Source organism: Cetorhinus maximus, chromosome 15 (genome assembly GCF_964194155.1).
Source record: "Cetorhinus maximus chromosome 15, sCetMax3.hap1.1, whole genome shotgun sequence".
In the NCBI taxonomy this organism is placed as follows: domain Eukaryota; kingdom Metazoa; phylum Chordata; class Chondrichthyes; order Lamniformes; family Cetorhinidae; genus Cetorhinus; species Cetorhinus maximus.
The window spans coordinates 101,203,500-101,222,883 of NC_135893.1; the positions used below are offsets into that span (position 1 = coordinate 101,203,500).

The 19,384-nt window shown below is 41.7% G+C and overlaps 1 protein-coding gene across 1 annotated transcript in view; it reads left to right on the forward strand.

The window, feature by feature from the left end:
- dnah3 (dynein axonemal heavy chain 3) overlaps positions 1-19,384 on the forward strand; it is a 161,850-nt gene that overhangs the window by 118,599 nt on the left and 23,867 nt on the right. Inside the window, exons 39-48 of the mRNA XM_078557671.1 lie at positions 1,229-1,465; positions 1,558-1,658; positions 2,749-3,043; positions 4,566-4,745; positions 7,172-7,295; positions 8,038-8,194; positions 9,439-9,582; positions 11,906-12,572; positions 13,655-13,820; positions 14,697-14,913. Of these exons, the coding sequence (XP_078413797.1) occupies positions 1,229-1,465; positions 1,558-1,658; positions 2,749-3,043; positions 4,566-4,745; positions 7,172-7,295; positions 8,038-8,194; positions 9,439-9,582; positions 11,906-12,572; positions 13,655-13,820; positions 14,697-14,913 (2,288 nt within the window). The remainder of the gene's footprint in view (positions 1-1,228; positions 1,466-1,557; positions 1,659-2,748; positions 3,044-4,565; positions 4,746-7,171; positions 7,296-8,037; positions 8,195-9,438; positions 9,583-11,905; positions 12,573-13,654; positions 13,821-14,696; positions 14,914-19,384) is intronic.

A 19,384-nucleotide genomic window follows, 5' to 3' on the forward strand; every position in this document is an offset into this window, starting at 1 on the left:
CAAGTGGTACTAAACGTTGTACAGAACATCCCCACTTCTGATGGATGGAAGGTCATTGATGAAGCTAGTGGTTGGGCCTAGGACACTGCTCTGGGGAACTCTGACAGTGATATCCAAGGCCTGAGACGAATAGCCTCTAACAACCCCGGCCATCTTCCTTTGTGCTTGGAATGATTCCAGTCAGTGGAGAGTTTTCCCCTTGATCTCAATTTACTAGGCTCCTTGATGCCACACTCAGTCAGTGGTGGCCTTGATATTAAGGGCATTTACTCTCACCTAAGCTTTGGAATTCAGCTCTTTTGTCCATGTTTGGGCCAAGGCTATAATGAGGTCTGGAACTGAGTGGTCCTGACAGAACCCAAAACTAAACATCAGGGAGCTGGATATTGGTGAGTAATTGGTGCTTGATAGCTCTATTGATGACACCTTCTGTTACTTTGTTGGATTGGATTTGTCCTGCTTTTTGTGGACAGGACTTGCTTGGGAAGTGTTCCACTTTGTTGGGTAAATGCCTGTGTTGTAGCTGTACTGGGACTGTTTGGCTAAAGGCGCAGATAGTTCTGGGGCACAAGTCTTTAGCTAAACAGTTAGGATGTTGTCAGGGGCAATATCCTTATCTGTATCCAACACGTTCCACCATTTCTCGTGGAGTGAATCAAATTGGCACAAGACTGGCTCCTATGATTTTGGGGATCTCAGGAAACAGCTGAGATGGATCATTCACTTGTCACTGCTGGCTGAAGATGGTTGCAAATGCTTCTGTCTTGTCTTTTGCACTCGTGCTGTGCTCTGCTATCATTGAGGATGGGGCTGTTCATGGAGGTGCTTCCTCCTCCCACCACTGCACATGGAAATGCCACCAAGTGCATGATGCCATCACCCTGAATATGTTTGGAAAATCTTCCGTTCCTTTGTTGTTGCTAGGTCAAAATCCTGGAACTACTTCCCCAACAGCATCACTAAACACCAAGAACCTAAATATTAGATATCTAGATACCTAAACCAGATCCTTATTATGGAATCCTTGAGCTCTGCGGCTCCACTCCTTTTTTGAGTTGGGCATCAGAAACCACCTCCCTGCTCTTCGTTGAATTCCTTCTTTCACCAGATTCTCAGCCCCTGCTCTGCTTGCAATCCACCTAGCCCTCTCGCCAAGCCCTATGTCCAAGCCCAAAGTCAACAGAGAATTGTGACACTAACAATTGATTTGTCTTTTTCTAACCTACAGATGAAATAGCTCAGTCAGGAAAGGAAGAGAACGAGGAAATGTCGAGTCAGCAAATCACGCTGTGGCTGCAGGGTTTATTCCTCTTTGCTACTGTATGGGCTGTTGGTGCCACAATCAATGGGGAGAGCCGCAAGAAATTTGATGTTTTCTTCCGCAATTTGATTTTGGGAATGGATGACCATAATCCCCGTCCAAAGAGTGTCAAACTTACAAAAAACAATATATTTCCTGAAAGAGGTTAGTATATAAAACTTTGAAAATGCAGGAGCCCTAAGTAAAGTATCATGGCTGAGAGGCTAATTTTTTTTTTTCCCATGCTCTTCACACAGGAAGCATTTATGATTACTATTTCAAAAAGACTGGTAGTGGACAGTGGACAATGTGGACTGATTACACCACAAAAGACCAAGCCATTCCTGCTGGAGCTAGGGTTAGACTGTCTTTTTTTTTAGCTGGGGGATTATATGTCTGATGCTTGTGTTTAATTATCAGATACTTCTGGCAAAGCTGCCTCCTTTATACTCGAACACCAAAGGAATATAAATTATTCCTGGTACATTTTTGTTTCAATATTTAGACTTTCCTCGCAACCTTCTTGTGTTCTCTGCCTGAAGGCGGGCCTGACCCACAGCGCCATGATCCCCACCTCGAGCAGGGTAAAGAGGCAGATCCCGACTCCACCCCAGCCAGAATAGGGATCGAACCTCTGTGCTGTTGACACCAACCTGATGCAGATCAGCCACCCAGCCAACTGAGCCAATACCCCACCAGGAGTCTGAGTTGCTGTGACAGCATACACTTTTACATGCATGTTGTCATCTGGAGCAAAGGACGGTGATGATGTTTCTTTCCTTTATGGCTGACCAGGCATCTCTCCTGCTTTTACTGCCTGCCATTGGCGTACACTGGAGGGATTCACCGATGGATCCTCAACCTTTTTGGCCAGATTGTGAACATACTTTCCTTGGCCATCAACTCCTGGAGTGGGACTTGAACCCAGAGCTTCTGGCTCAGAGATAGGAACGCCATCTACCGCAACACCTCCTCTCCTTGCAATCCAAACTTTAAAAAAACACTTTCAACCTTAATAAAGAGTTCATAAAGGCTCAAAGTCTGGCTGAAACACACCCCCACATTGGGGGTTGTTTGGTCGTTCTATCTTCTTAACCTTTCAGAAATCTTATTGAAATCATCTCTTAAGATCCATAAGAGGGAGCAATTGGGTTTGAAAGCATTTGAGTTTGTGGGAGCAGGGCCTTGTAAAAGCTGGGCCAGTTAGCCTGCTTTATTGCCATAGCTTCTCAGGCTTTGGCCATATAGTTTGCTAGTATCAGCATTTAAAACTCACAATCTGTCCTTTATTTGAGATACTCCAAATATTGAAAAAAACCCAGACATATATTGTTTTGGGTAAATAATGAAATCCAAACGTTGTAAATGTTGTAATGTTGTTCTTACCTTATTAGGATATAGCTTTAACATTCTCGGTTTTTATTCCTCTAATTTCTCTTAATTTACAGGTTTCGGACCTTATTATTCCCACCGTGGAAACTGCCAGGCAGAGCTTCTTCTTAGACATTTTTGTCTCACACAAAGTGCCTTTACTAATTCTGGGACCCACTGGCACGGGCAAATCCGCCATTACAAACAATTTTCTCATGCGGCTGCCCAAAGAGCATTATATTCCCAACTGCATCAGCCTCTCCGCCAGAACCTCGGCCAATCAAACGCAAGACATTATCATGTCCAAACTGGACAGGAGGAGGAAAGGAGTTTATGGCCCACCTATTGGAAAGGAGTCCATTGTATTTGTAGGTAAGGGGTCTAAATTTTAAGTAGGTTTGGTGCCATAAAAATCTTCCTTTATAGATAATCTATTCAACGTTTCAGTTTAATAATGGAAATTTGAGATTTATATAATTATTATTGCTATCATTACTAATAATAATATAATTGAAATGGCCTAGCAAGGTCAGTCAGTTCAAGAAGGCGGTTCACCACCATCTTCTCAAGGGCAATTAGGAATGGGCAACAAATGCTGGCCTAGCCAGTGACGCCCACATCCCATGAAAGAATAAAAGAATTATTAATATGGTAGGTCTGAAGGAAGATTGGCACCTTGTGCATCTATTGCAGGGGGTTTGAGGCATATGCCACATACTGCAATTTCTTCAGCATCGTGAAACATAGAGCCATAAAAAAGAGGCCATTCAGCCCATCGTATCTGCACCAGCCAAAAAGAGAAAAAAGAAACTAGCCGCTCATTTTAATCCCGCTTTCGAGCACCTGGTCCATAGCTTTGCAGGTTGCAGTGCTTCAGATGCAGGTCCAGGTACCTTTTTAAATGAGTTGAGATTTGCTCATTTCTTCAATGGGGATTAAACTGGCCAACTAAGGTCTGGCAATCTGGGAGCACCCAGGTCCAAGTGGGTCCAGGCGTCAGGTTCAGGGTGAGGGGGTGATGCAAGATGATAAAAAAAACCATGGGTCAGGCCCGGCAATCAGGGCTACGTGTCGGGTTGAGGGACTAGGAGTCGTAGGGGCGGAGAGGGCAATCAGAGCTGGGGAGGAGAGGGTGATTGGCGGTCGGGGCCAGCAGGGGAAAGGGTAGTCAGGGGCCAGGGAAGGGAGAATCTGGCCTGACGTGTCTGGCAACAGGGATGGAGGAGAAGTTTGGAATGGTGATCGGACCCTTTAATGTCTCTCCTGGAACTATATTCAGGTATGTTACTTAGCTTCTTTGTTGTAGGCAGCCCCTCGGACAAGTTCCCCTGAGTAACAGTGCTGACTGCCTCAGGAAAACCGAAGTTGGAACGAGCAAGCACCGGGGACCCTTATTGGCACATGCAGAGGGACTAATGTCTGCTTCATGCGTGTGTAAGCAGGGACTACCCAGCCCAATTTTTGAGCCGAAGACTGCATTGGGATAGCTTGTAGGAATGAGAAACCCTCTCAATTCTGTCTGGATCTAATCCATAAAGATTAGTAGAATTTGGATATCTCTTGTATCCTCTCAATGGGCCAGTTCTGAAGTTTCCAAGTCATCTTGCAATTAATCTTGGTCGCTTGCCTCAGCTGGGAGATCTTTATCCACCAAATTATAAATGTGTGGGTTCAAGTTCCACTCCAGGAGTGGAGTGAAGATCAGGACCGACACTTCTGTGGGAGGTCTGAGGGAGTGCTGCGTGGTTACTGGTGCCGTGCTAAACCCTGGCCCACTCAGATGGATTTTACAAATTGTGACGGGATGCGCCGGGAGATGCTGTTTGAATACGCTTGGTTTTCCCCTCTTTATAAAAGAAGATTCGTGCTCAAGTATGTCATGTGTTGATTCCAGATGATCTTAATATGCCTGCAAAAGAAATCTATGGAGCCCAGCCGCCAATTGAGCTCCTTCGACAATGGATAGATCATGGTCACTGGTATGATAAGAAAGATACGTCAAAGCTGACTATTATAAACGTATTGTTTCTTTCGGCAATGGGGCCTCCTGGTGGAGGAAGGAATGATATAACAGGTAAGAAAGCTGTAATGCACATCCTGTACTGGAGGATTATAGCAAATGTTAGTGTTTTAAATGGAAGGTAGCATTAATTTCTTGGCTTCATAATCACAAGATTCAGCCATTTTGCAAACCAGGTTAATATTTTTAAAAGTGCATCGGAATTTCATCATGGATTGATTTTTGAGTTCTGCTAGATCTTTTTGTCTGGGTCCGCATGTACATTGTTAATATTGGGGTGTTTGCTCTGTGCTCACCTGCCACAATCATTCTAACAAGCAGCAAAGAGAAAAATACCTGAGTTATTTAGAACCAAGTCACAATTTGTGCCCTAGTCTAAAGGAAGGCTCTGGAGCTCGGTATTTCATTGCGTGCAGGATGTTGAGTGAAACCAGGATTATCAGACCAACAAAAGGTGCATGTTGGCCCCACCTAGGGGTACAGGCATACATTTTCCTTTTCATTCACTGTCGAAAGTCAGTGAGCAACGCAGATAAAGGATATTTACAAATACTGATATAGATGCCTTATCAGGCTCAATGACATTGGCTGCTCTTGTTGGCAGACTATGCACCTTAACCTTTACACAAGTTGACTCGACCTGCTCTATACCTTTATGGGGTGGAAAAACTGATTTTTCAGGTGGTGGGGCCTGTCCCACCCACTGATAAAGTCAGCGGAGAATGCATCCCCACCGATGTCAGCAGCCCACAGCCATTTAACACTCTGAGGAGCAATAATTGGTTAAAGAGGGGAGTTCCGCCTTCACTCGGAGGAAGTCCTGCCTCAGAGGTGCTGGAAAATCTGATTGGTCGATCGCTCTGTAGTCCCAGCAGCGCCACTGGGAGCCGTGGCCACTGCTGGGTCTGCAGCTAGCCCTCAGATTCGAAGTGTCAGGAGCCCAGGCCAAAGGTAAATGCCGGGGTCTTGCAGTGCAACTGGAGGGGGAGGCCCGGGGTGTGAGAGGGGATCAGGCTGGAAAAGCCAGGGTGGGGGGAGCATCTGGTGTGGGCAGACCTTAGAGGGGGGTGGGGGCGGTAGTGCTGATCAGGAAAGGAGGCTTGCAAGGAGATGTTTCCCCTCCTTTCTTTCCAGAGGCACAGGTAGCGTAACCTGCGGGTTCCCCTCCCGCACTGCTAACCCCCCTCCCCGTCTCTGAACTTCTCCTGCCAGCCTCAAAATTGTAACTGGGTGGGAAGCAGCCCTTAAATGGCCAATAATTAGCTACTTAAGGGCCTCAATTGGGACCAGGGCAATCTTGACACCCTAGACCTTGCCCACCCCCTTTAAAATTTCAGATAGGTTGGCGGTGGGCAGGTAGGCAGTGGGAAGGCCACCTGGGTAATTTTACAGACACCCCCACCACCCCCACTTACAAATTACTGATGGGGAGCATAACATTCTGCCCCTGGGGAAGTAACATTAGCACCCTTTTCTGACTGGCACTGATATCTGTGCCTTTCACACACAAATTTATTCAATCTTTCTAAAGATGGACCAGGCTAATAATGGATGAAGAAAGTTTAAATGGAATTGTAAACCATAAGTTCCACTGTATGGTGACATGGCAGAGTCGTAGATAATTCAAATCAGCTATGGTATAACTTATATAATATAATAAAAACAGAAAATGCTGGAAAAACTCAGCAGGTCTGGCAGGATCTGTGGAGGGAGAAATAGAGTTAATGTTTCAAGCCCGTATGACTCTCCTTCAGAGCCAGATTATTACGGTATAACTTACGTTTGCATTACTGTATAAAAAAAAAGGCCATGAGGTTACCCTTACCGCCAGCTTGTCTTAAATAGCCTCTCTGCATCCCAAAGCAGAGCCTATTTTCCTTTAGCCTCTTGTCCTTTTCTCACCTTTTCGCAACTTTCTGCTGCTTTACTATCTGTGTAATTGTGTCTCATTTTTAAAAGCCTAACTTCAGAACGAGCTTTCAGACAAAACTCTGTTTTCCTACCCCCTCTGCCTCCCCCAGAGTATAATCCGCTTTGACGCCAACTGAGTTCAAATTTATATGATTGTTGCAATAACTATGAATGTGGCAGTCACTCATTGTCTTCAGAAAGATTGTTTTGGAGACCTGTGCCTGAATTCCAGTGCACAGCTCTGTTGTGCTTCCAGTTTAACCTCTTTGATGCAAGTTTTAATTTAATAGCCCATTTTAAAGTAATTCATAATTGGATACATCCCATGGGAAAATGGTAATAAGAAATCCAGAAATGCGATAGGGTTACTGAAAAACAATGGGCGTGCCATGTCAGTGACATCAGATTATGTTATTTATAAGTATGGGGTTTTCTACCAATTAAGGTACCTGCGTTTGGATGAACTACAACTCAAAACAGTATTTTTGCATTGCAAACCATAAAATTCAAGTTGCTGTTCCCCAGTTTGTCTGGTCGTTTTGAAGTCACTCTTCTGCTCTACCTGACAGGGCGCTTCACTCGCCATTTGAATATAATCTCCATTGATTCATTTGATGATGATACCATGATGAAGATTTTTACTTCAATTTCGGATTGGCATTTTGGAAAAGGATTTGAAACCACCTTTCTACGGTAAGGATCAACAGAGTTCAGTTAAACGAAAACAAACGGGGGTCTTCAGCTTCAGCGTAATATCTAATATTGGATAAGTTGCAATTTCATCAGCTAACTATTAATTTTGCCCCTGTGTCAGCTTGCCTGTTGCTGAAACCCTCATTCATGCCTTGGTTAACTCCAACATATTCGTGGCTGGTTTCCCACATTCTACCCTCCATAAACCTGAGCTCGTCCAAACTCTGCTGCCTTTGTCTTAACTCACACCAAGTCCCGTTCCCCTATTCACCCCTGTGCTCGTTGACGTACTTTGGCTCCTGGTCAAGCAATGTCTTGATTTTAAAATTCTCATCTTGTTTTCGAATCCCTCCTTGGCCTCGCCCTTCTCTATTTCTGTGAGTTCCTCAAACCCCATAACTCTCTGAGATATCTGCACTCGTCTAATTCTGGCCTCTTGAGATTCCCTGCTTTTAATTGCTCCACTATTGGTTGCTGTGCCTTCAGTCGCCTAGGCCCCTACACTCTCTGCCTCTCTACCTCCTTTCTCCTTCTTTAAGACGCTCCTTAAAAACCTACCTGTTGACCAGGCTTTGGTCAGCTGACCTAATATCTCCTAATGTAGCTTGGTGTCAAATTTTATTTTATAATGCACCTGTGAAGTGCCTTGGGACATTATATACATTAAACGTGCAATAAGTTGTTGTTCTTGTTGATATTGGCTAAGAACACGAATTTAAAGCTGAATTCTTCTATATTTTAGATTAGGTAAGATGATGGTGCAAGCTACCATGGCGGTTTATAAGGCTGCAATGGACAATTTTCTTCCAACTCCTTCCAAATCTCATTATGTTTTCAATCTGCGAGATTTCTCCCGCGTGATTAAAGGAGTGCTGTTGTGTCCAAGCACTCATCTAAAGGTCAGTGATGAAACTTTGCTACAGTCTTTGAATGCCAAGCACATTGCATCACTTGAATTGGACTTGAGGGAAGTCATGTAAAGCTACAGACACTATTATGTGAAGTAAAAGACACTATATAATTTGCAAAAATACACCAGTCACCTACACAATTCCAATTAAATAAGTCCTAAAGTCTTCCATGACCCTATTCAAAATAGAGCAGCAGCATATCTGAGAGGGAAATTATAGGCTGAAGTAACATATTAAGTATTATGCCACATGCTGAAGACCTTGGTAGAATTAATTTGAAACAAATTTGAAACAAAACTGAGGATCCCAACCTGTCCTCAAATAAAATGTGCTTGTTCTGACAATGGATAGAAGGTCTCTCAGAATGGTCACTGTTGATTTCTTTCTGGAGTGGGCCGCGTATTTAGCACAGCCTCATACAAGACTTTCTACATAGGCAGATACAGCTAGGACTTAAACATCACTTTCAGCTGTGCTTTAAAAAAAAGACTTGCATTTATATAGCACTTTTCATGACCACTGGGTGTCTCAAAGCACTTCACAGCCAATGAAGTATTTTTGAAGTGTAGTCACTGCTGTAATGGAGCAGCCAATTCTGGCACAGCAAGCTCCCGCAAACAACACTGTGATAATGACCAAATAATCTGTTTTTGCGATGTTAATTGAGGGAGAAATATTGGCTAGGATACTGAGGATAACTCCCCTTTTCTTCTTCAAAATAGTGCCATAGGATCTTTTAATCCACCCAGCAGGTGGGTGATTGGAGACCGATTTAATGTCTCACCCAAAAGGTGTCACCCCTGACAGCGCAGCTGTACTCCCTTGGTACTGCACGGGAGTGTAAGCGTTGATTCTTGTGCTCAAGCCTTGAAGTACTACTTGAACCTGGAACCTTGTGACTCAGGGGCTAAAGTCTAAGCTACATGGAATAGCATGCAGTGGATTCAATGTCATGTAAACTTCATTCCTGATGTCAGAAGGGCACAAGGTTTGAGACAATAGTAGTTCCTGTGCTTTTCAAAGGAGTTCTTTAGCAAACATTTATTCTGCAAAGATTCAAGCCCCTCAAACATGAAAGCTGTGTGATACACAACATGTTAAGTACTTCTACAGCAGCACCTATCTCCTGTACTACTGTTCTTCAATGCTGAAGCTTTTTCTCTGAACTATTCTTGTGTACACTCATTCGTGAAGTGCTTTAGTTACATGATGTGAATGATTTCCTTTCCCAGGAGGGGGAAAAGCTGATTCGTCTCTGGATTCATGAAGTTTACAGGGTTTTTTATGACAGATTGATTGCAGATGATGACAGACAGACATTCTTCAATATAATTAAACAAACAACATCAAATTTCTTCAAACAGTCTGTTGATAAGGTAATTGCTGGCGCTTCTTATGATTTTTTTCTAGATGTTTAAAATAATTGTATAGGTAGTATTTGTGATACTAAACAAAGAGCAGGAACAGAGGATTACACCACAAGCTTCTACTCATTTGTTACCCCTTAATCTCATAATTGAATTCTTAATGATAGTCTAGTACAGCTGACTTTACTTGATCCCACTGTCCTGGAATTGAGTTGGATGTAAGAAGATTTTCCAGATTGGTTGGGAGCTGCACTTGAAATTCCTCTCTTATTTTGGGCTGCTTTAGGTCTGAGACATTGATCTTCTTCCTTTTGGACTTTTGAGCCTTGCAATGTCTTGGTGCTAGGTGGATGTTCATTGCTGATAAAACAAGTCTATGATCTGCCCTGTAGGCAATTGACCCCCACATGGACCAGTGATATAGATATCACGTGGATCTTTAACCCGAACGATGACATAATCCAGGAGGTGCTAATGCTTTGATCTAGGATGCCTCCATATAGCTTTATAATTGTCCTGACGGAAGAGAGTGCTTGTTATAATGAGGCCATGCTGAACACACTTTGTCAGCAGGAGGACTTTATTTGCATTGCCTTTTCCCACCCCGTTTTTCCCAATGGTTTCACTCCAGATAACAGAGTTGTGGCCAGCCCTGGCATTAAAGTCCCCCGGAAGGATGATCTTTTCTGCTTTTGGGATGGCAGTGAGAACTTCATCAATGTCAGAATAAAACTTTTCATCTTCATCGGAGTCAAGGGTCGGAGCATAAGCACTGATGACGGTGGCATATTAGTTATGGCTGAGCTGTAGGTGAAGTTTCATGAGTCTTTCATTTATACAATTTGGGAACTTTGGCAGAACATCCAAGATCCTATTCAGGATGGCAAAACCAAGTCTGTGGACATGACAGTCGCTGTCAGCCTTTTCAGTAGTAGGTGCGTCTTCCTTCAGCTGCCCCTCCCCAAGAAGGTGGGCCTCACTGGGGGCAGTGATGTCAATTTAGAGTCTTGATAGTTCACTTGAAATGAGTGTAGTTCTTTCTAGACAGTCACCCATCAGTGTTCTAACATTCCAAGTTGCAAAATTTAAAATTTTCTTTGACCATAAAGATGGTGATGCTGCAGGTTGTGGTTTCCCAGCCAGGAGAAAGTGGGATAGTCTATTTTAAGCCCCCTTTTCTAGCCCCCTTCCCATTTGGGGTACCCTGAAGAGGACTGTTCAGTTGCAGATGCTGCTGCCTAAAGACACCTCTATCCCAGCACAGATGTTCAACAGGTGTCATGCAACTGTTGCCTGTGTTTAGATTCTTGACTCGGGACTTCCAGGTTCACAGCCCTATCCCCATCATCAATTCTCCATCACCATAGAACTTGACAAATGGACTCAGTTGTTTAACCTGGGAACCTTGGTGCTGTCAGTGTCCACACATTCTTTGACATGTTGGTGGTCAGATTTCAGTGACATGTTGAGCCATGATGACTGGGACCACCTTGCTGCTGCAACCTTCTTCCGCTTTTGCAGTTGGCGAGATGCACAGTCTTCCTTCACCTGCTCTGCCGTTGAGGACGTTTTGGACCACACCAACCTTGCCACCATGAGTGACCCTACCAGGAGCAAGGAGCTCCCAATGGCGTCGCTCAAGGCATCGTCGGAACGCACAAGCCTCTCCACCATGCCAAGGTGGCGATCCAAAGAAGGGTGATTACAATTAACGTGCCAGTAAAGGAAAGAAAATAACTGGCACTACAAGAAAAGAATGCTCAATTGTCCCTGATTTTAGCCAGTTCCCCCAAAGTTATACAATAAATAATACATAGGTCAAATAATTTTGTTTTATTATTTAAACTTCAGCCTTGAAATTTAACTGCTCTAGGAATGATTAAAACATTGATCCAAAATTACTCTTCACTGTTTCAAAGGAAATGCTAACTGATATGACGCAGGCACTGAAAATATTGAGAGGGATTTCAGATGAATTCATTAAGAATATGTAATTTCAAGTCTTATATTTCTTTCTTGTCCTCCAATTCCTCTTACTTTTGGCAGCATGAGGCCACTGGTATCCTAGATAGCAATGAGTAAGGTCATTTAACTGTACATCTTCTTGGAATCAAGTCAGAAAATACGCTCATCCAATATCCATATGTATGTATTTCCAGCAGTGGTTCCTGGACAGTGAACAGGAATGGTTTGATTTTTTTTCTTTCTCTTTGTCTTGTGAATATTGAGCTTAGATGCTGTACTGCTAGAATAAAGTAACTCATTTCTTTTTAAATAAATGAAACACACAAAACTAAACTTTATGCAATCTGTTTCCGTCCATGTCCTCTAGGTTTTGAGCCATTTAACTCCATCGGGGAAAGTTACTGATGACAATATTCGCAGTTTGTTTTTTGGAGATTATCTAAAGCCAGAGGCTAATGTAAAGGCTTATGATGAGATTGTAGACTTAAAACAACTCACATCAATCATGGAATACTATCTGTCAGAGTATAACAATGTCAGTAAAGCTCCAATGGCCCTGGTTATGTTCAGGTTTGCTATAGAGCACATCTCAAGAATATGCAGAGTGCTAAAGCAGGACAATGGCCACTTGCTTTTGGTTGGTGTTGGTGGAAGTGGCAGACAGAGTTGCACAAAACTGTCCACATTCATGAATGATTTTACTCATTTCCAAATTGAAATTACGAAGAACTATGGCAAGAATGAATGGAGAGATGATGTTAAAAAAATAATGATCAAGACTGGAGTTGAAAGCAAACAGACTGTCTTCATGTTTAACGATAGCCAAATTAAAGATGAATCATTTGTGGAAGACATCAACATGTTGTTGAACACAGGAGATGTACCCAATATCTTCCCAGCAGATGAGAAAGCTGAACTCCTTGAAAAGATGCAAACTGTGGCCAGGACAGATGGAAAGAGAATTGAAGCCACTCCACTGTCATTGTACAATTACTTTATTGAAAAAGTAAAAGCCAACCTCCACATTGTATTAGGTAAAATCTCATATTCCTACAGTTATAACAGTGTCTATACTTCAATAAGTACTTCATTGATTGTAAAGCACTTTGAGACATCCTGGGGTCATGAAAGGTGCTATATAAATGCAAATTTTTCTTTCTATTCATCCATTAGTTCTGAATTAAAACTATTGGTATCACAAGAGTGGATTCAGTTCCAATTTGATCTAGTTCAGATCAACCAATTGTAATTTGGCAAGATCTGTTTAATGGAATGAACAACCTTGTTCTGCTGTATGATTGGTACCTGACTAGGGCACAGATTTAAAGTAATTTGAAAAAGAAGCAAATGTGATGTGAGAAAAAAACTTTCTCACACAGTGAGTGGTTCAAGTCTGGAATGCGCTGCCTGGAAGTGTGGTGGAGGCAGGTTCAATCGAGGCATTCAAGAGGGCATTAGATGAATATTTGAATAGAAACAATGTGCAAGGGTACGGGGAAAAGGCAGGAGAATGGCACTAGGTCATAATGCTTATTCGGAGAGCTGGTACAGACACAATGGGCTGAATGGCCCCCTACTGCAATGTAACAATTCTGTGATTATTTTACTCTTCCTTTTGTTATGATAGACAATCTTCCATTAATCTAGGCACCAGTGGCAAAAAAGTGCCTCAAAATTAAAATGTACTGTTGGATTTTAGTCCAGTACCTAATTTGACCAAGCATCATTATTTGAACAAATTGACTAAGTAAGGAAATATATATATTTGTATTGGGCTGCTCATTTGCTTGATGAATGAGTAGAAAACCCTTAATGAAAACAGAAAGTGCTGGAAAAACTCAGCAGTTCTGGCAGCATCTATGGAGAGAGAAACAGAGCTGATGTTTCAGGTCCAATATGACTCTTCTTCGGAACTGTTCCCCTTACTCTGCAAGTTTAAAACTGATGCTTTTCCTCTTGGAATAAATCTCTTACCTTTCAGCTACAGATTTAACAATGTGTGAAAATCAGTATTCAGATTCAAAATTAGCTATTTTTGCAACATAAGATCTCAGTCTATCAATTGTTTTTAACATGCTTTTCCAGAAATACCTTATAGGAAATTTTATTTTTACAGTCATGAGTCCAATTGGAGATGCCTTTCGGAATCGTTTGCGAATGTTCCCGTCACTTATAAATTGCTGTACCATTGATTGGTTCAAAGTTTGGCCAAGTGATGCTTTAGAAATGGTGGCACACAAATCTTTGGAAGATGTAGAATTGGACTATGAAGTCAGGAAAGAGTAAGTCAGCAGGTGACATTTAATTTCATTGAAGCAATACATTTCTATACTATCCACAACAGCATTTTGATTTGTCCATCCATTTAGTCTTTATACTAAATTATAGTGAATGCTGCACAATACCTGCAATAACACTGTTGACTGTTTATACTGAACATTCATTGATGGTGGAAAGCAAACACAAAAGTATAACATCAGTGAAGAGATGGTGGACATGTAAAGGTCAACAATGGCATATTCTGCATCATATTCTTGATTAAGGCTGACAGGATAATACAGAAATAAGTTATGAACATGCTGTGGTCACATTATAAATGGAAGTATTGCATGGTTGGTTATGAAGCTCTGCTTGCAAAAGCTATAGTAAGTTTCTAGCTTTTAAAAATAACTCTCAGTGTGTATCTTTGTGGGGAAAACTGCAGTGAGGGTGTCACTTATCATTGTGCAGTCGTACAAATATCTTTACAATCATTACATAAAAACTAATCGTGGAAATACCAAAGAAATTCACTTCCCTATCTTAAGCCTTCCAGTTGATGTTGTAAGTTATATTTCTACTGAGATCATTTACAATACTCCATACTTTTGCCATACTTCAGCCCAGTTTACAGATTAAACTGTTTCAGGAAGATCTTGCACAATTTTCTATTATTTGATCATTATAATTTTTAAAAGCATGCCATTTTGTCAAAAAAGAAATGCAAAAGCTAATTTAGAAGCATTTTAAAATTTGTGAACATTAATTAATCAACCATGTGGTAATATAATAATCGCTTTTTATAATCTGTGCATAAAATACTTGTAAATACATGTAGTGTGAAACAGGCAAAATTACCATTGTAAGCATGAATCTTGAGGATGTCCATGTTTTTGCAGAGTTGTTGCACTGTGTAAATATTTCCAAGAGAGTGCAAGAGGCCTTTCAACTAAATATTTCTCAACATTGCGGAGGTATAACTATGTGACGCCTACTTCCTACCTGGAATTAATCCTGACCTTCAAAGTTCTGCTTAATAAAAAGAGGCATGAAGTTGATCTGATGAGAAACCGTTACCTTGTTGGTCTAGAGAAACTAGAGTTTGCCTCTTCACAAGTGAGTTTACTGACTACTCAGTTTTGTCTTATTTCATTTCTGATTGTTTTATTTCTGTTGCCTGAAATGACCTGTGATTTATTTTCTATAGTCAAGGACGTAAGAAGAACATTAAAAAGGTAGAGAAAAAAAAAAAGACTAATTTTATTCCTGGCACATGAGGGGTGTCCTTTGCAGTGATGTGAAAATAGGAATATAACTAAGGAACTTGGGTTTAGTGTCCAATGGTGTCCAATAGTGTCCCATAATTCCAGTGTGGAGTCAGATCTGTTTAAGCCAATGGCACTGTTTTTGATGTTGTTACAATCCCAACTGATGTTAAAACTGGACAACTCAGATCCCAGAGTGAAACCTGGCTCGATAGATCCTAGCTTTTATTTTTTTTTGAAACCGTGGAGGAAAGTTACTGAACAAATTCACAGGAGTCTGCTGACGATTTTTAAACAAGAAAAATTAACTATATAATACCAGACAAAAAGGTTGGAAAGATCTCAGTATGAACACAAGAAAATGATTCAAATATTTAGAGATACATACAAATTAGGAAAGATAAAACAATTTACCATATCTATCTTATACTCTAATACTCAAGGTAAGTATGCGGTATATGTAAATTAACAGGCGAACTGTGGTCAGACACACCACACTCCAAAGTAAATGACAAATGCGACCAAAGCAGATTCCTTGGATTTCTCAACAACCCACAAAGGTGCCTGTCACACTGTGAGCCAACCAGTCTCATTGAAACTTCGCCTTCCTCACAAGGGTTTCCAATCTCCACATTCGAAGAACTCACCTTGGAATTCTCTCCAAATATCACTCCCATTCGGACAACTTCAACAAGGATCCACCTCTAGGGTTTCAATATCTTCAATATTACCTGCTGAGACTCCTTTCCCCTGGATCTCTGAGTGCACTCAAGCTTCACCTTCCAAGCCCACTTTCAGATCTTCAGCCATGCCAAGCAGAACACCACTGCTCCAAAGGGATACCTTTGCCCCTACACCCACAGCACGGAGTCACCAACCTTAGGCTGCCCTCTCGGATCTTTCTGGGCTTCTCTTGTGCCCACTTTGCTTCAAGTCCGCTCCCTGCAGTTCTTTCTTTAATTTGAAGCCTATTTTTCTGCTCCTTACTTTTAATTTTACTTAAGGGACCTCTTTCTAATCCCTGTCCTTGTCGCTGCCTGGGACTTTCTTCTGGGACCTCTTCCTGTCCCACTCCCTGGTTTGGGACCTTCTCCCTGTCACCCCTTGTCCTGCTCCCTGGGATGCCTTCCTCTGGAATGGCGCTCCGGTTCAGTTCACCTGACCAGTTTCATGCCGCTTCACTTTGCATCTTTTCTTCTGCGCAGGGCCAGTTCCCAGCCTGAAGAACAGGAAAACCACTAACTGCGCTTGTGTGGTCACTTCCTGGCTGGCACATGTGCAGAAGGCTCAAGGCCACTGGAAACTGTAATTTCCAACCTCCAAAGTAAGTATTCACATTTCTTAACAATGTGTGAATTTGACTTAATTTGACTCATATTGGGTTTAGTGTGGTGCTGAGGCTGCTTTTATTGGGTCGTCCTCTGGTATCTTATCAATTTAGCAAGTGGGGTCACTGCTAGCGGCAGCGGTCCTAACACCCCACTAAATCCAATAGGCCAGAATTTACTTCCAAAATAATGGCAAGTTTTATGAGCATGCCATTATTAATGTGTAAACATGGCAAAGAAGAGATACCCCGTGAACTGCGAATCACCAGTTTCTGGCTGATTTGTGCTGCTCCTCCCTGAGTCTCATAACAGCTTGCCTTCGACCTTAATTACTTGCCAATTAAACTTGCGGCATTAAGTTAAGGCTGGTACTTAACAGCGTAAGTATCTTGTTAATGACAAAATTGGTGTTCTTGCAATGCCTCAGCCCAGAAAGGCAACAATTGAAAGTGTGGAGTTTTTCTTATTGGTAGTACATTGTTGTTGGAAATTCTTAAAATGTTAAATCTTTTTCTTACTTTGTCTTTTCTTTCTCTCTTTTAACCCAATCTTTCTTTCCCTTTCTATTTCTCTTCCTATATCTGATTTGATTCTAATTCACTCTATTTTCTTCTCTTATTGCTTTGCTTCTTTCCAAACCTTACTGGTTAAGGAAATGGATAAAGTTCCCATATTCCCCATTGCCCTCGCCCTCACAAAAGTTTTGAGATAGAGGATGAGGGGAAAAGTCAAACCTACAGGCCATACCTCAAGATGCATCCACTCCAGCAAATTCTGGACCATAAAAGCAAAAATGAAAAGGAAACACAAAATGCTGGAATTACATAACAGGTCAATTAGCATCTGTGTAGAGAACAGATAAATTAATGTTCCAAGTCTAACATATCATTAAAAATAGAAAACTTTTGGGATAGAAGTAAAGAAAAGCAACGTTCCCTCGGGTCATGGAAAACCTGGAAAAATCATGGAATTTTATTTGACTAAAGGTGCAGGAACCCTGGAGACAAAACATGCACATGAGAGAGTAAGTAAGGACATAATAATCTGTAACAAGGGAGAAGAAGTAAGGTGCACAAAGGACTGGGAGAGGCACTAGAGTAAATAACAGTTCAATGATGGGAGGGATCAGACAGCAAACAAAGATGGATTTTCATGTGTGTAAATGCACAGAGTGCAGTAAGTGCAGTTAGTGAGCTGCAGGCACAAGTAGTCATGTGGGACTATAATATAATGACAATATAGACCTGGTTCAAGGAAGGGGAGGAGTGAGAACTTAATATTCCTGGCTACAAGTTATTCGGGCATAATTGGGAAGGAAAAGAGGGTGACGTCAGTATTGATCAAAAAAGGCATTACAGTGCTGGTGAGGAATGAGATTGTTGAGGGGTCAGTGTCAAGAGTTTATTTGATTGGAATAAAGGAACCGGGGAACTGTTAGATTACTGGATGCATGCTACATATTGGGAAAGAGATGGAGGAGCAATTTTCAGGCAAATTACAGAAAGATGTGAGAACTACAGTGTAGTGATAATGGGGGCATCAATTATCCTAATATAGACTGGGATAGTGACAGTTTAAAGGACAAAGAGGGGGAACAATTCCTGAAGTGTGGATAAGAATAGTGCGTTGTCAGCCCAATGAGTAAGGAAGCAGTACAAGATCTAGTTCTTGGGAATGAATTAGAGAAAATAGAGCATGTTTCTGTGGGAGGGAATTTGGGGAACAGTGATCATAACATTATCGGGTTTAGAACAGTTAGGGAAAACAACAAGGTCTGATAAAGCATAAAAATATTAACTGGAGGAGGCCTAATTTAAGTGAGTTGAAAAGGGATCTGGCCCAAGTGGATTGGAATCAAAAATTGTTAGGCAAAACACTAATTGAGTAGCCTTCAAAGAGGAGATGGATAGGGTATGGAGTAGTCACATTCTTATTTGGGGACCAAGAAGAGCATCCAAAGCTAGAGTTTGCTGGACGACTAAAGATATAGAAGTTAAAATGAACAAAAAAAGGAAACTTATGACAATTGGAAAGTTCATAAAACAGTAGAGAAGCAAGCTGAGTATAGAAAGTATAGAGGGAAGATCTAAAAAAAAGGGTATAAGAGTGGAAAGAGAGACTATGTGAATAGATTAAAATAAAAGCAATATACTCCAGATGCTGGAAATGTGAAATAAAAACAAAGTGCTGGAAAAACTCAGCAAGTCTGACAGCATCTGTGGAGAAAGAAACAGAGTTAACGTTTCAAGTCCAATATGATTAATCTTTGGAACTGAAGAAGAGTCATAATGGACTTGAAAAGTTATCTCTAAGTTTCGAGATGCAGGCTTTGGATTCAGTAGTAATAAGACCACCGAGTCTCAAGGGTTTTTATAAAACTAAATTAAACATTTATTAATACAAGAAAGGTTGTAAGCACATACATATGTCTACAAAATTACCACTATAATAACTACAAAAATATCCTAATCAATCTGATTCCTAGTTACACCTCTGTTAAGGCAACAGTAAAACACATAGGGGAGAATTTTCTCCCCGTTGGGCGGGCCAGTCAGGAGCACACATGGGCGGGCACAGAGCCAATTAGTGCCCACAATCGGCTGCACGCCGCCGTTTTACGTGGGCGGGCCAATTAAGGCCTGCCCAGCGTGATGCTCTACCTGTGTGGGCGGGGGTAGGAGGGAGAGTCGGGGCCTGCGCTGTATCAGAGAGATTAATTTAATTATCAAAAATTGAAAAAAATAAATAAAATTATTCAGACATGTCCCCTCATGTGACATTGTCACATGAGCTGGGACGTATTTATGAATTTTCTTGAAACATTTTATTGAATTAATAAACCCTTCATGAAACCTCATCCCGCCCATGATTGAGGTTCCATGAAAAATGCGAAAGCCGCCTTAAGGTTGGACAGGCAGCCCTGGCAATTAGTTCAGTTGGATTAACGGCCTTAACAGGCCTTTGACAGTTCGGCGGGCGCGTAGCCTAGCCTAC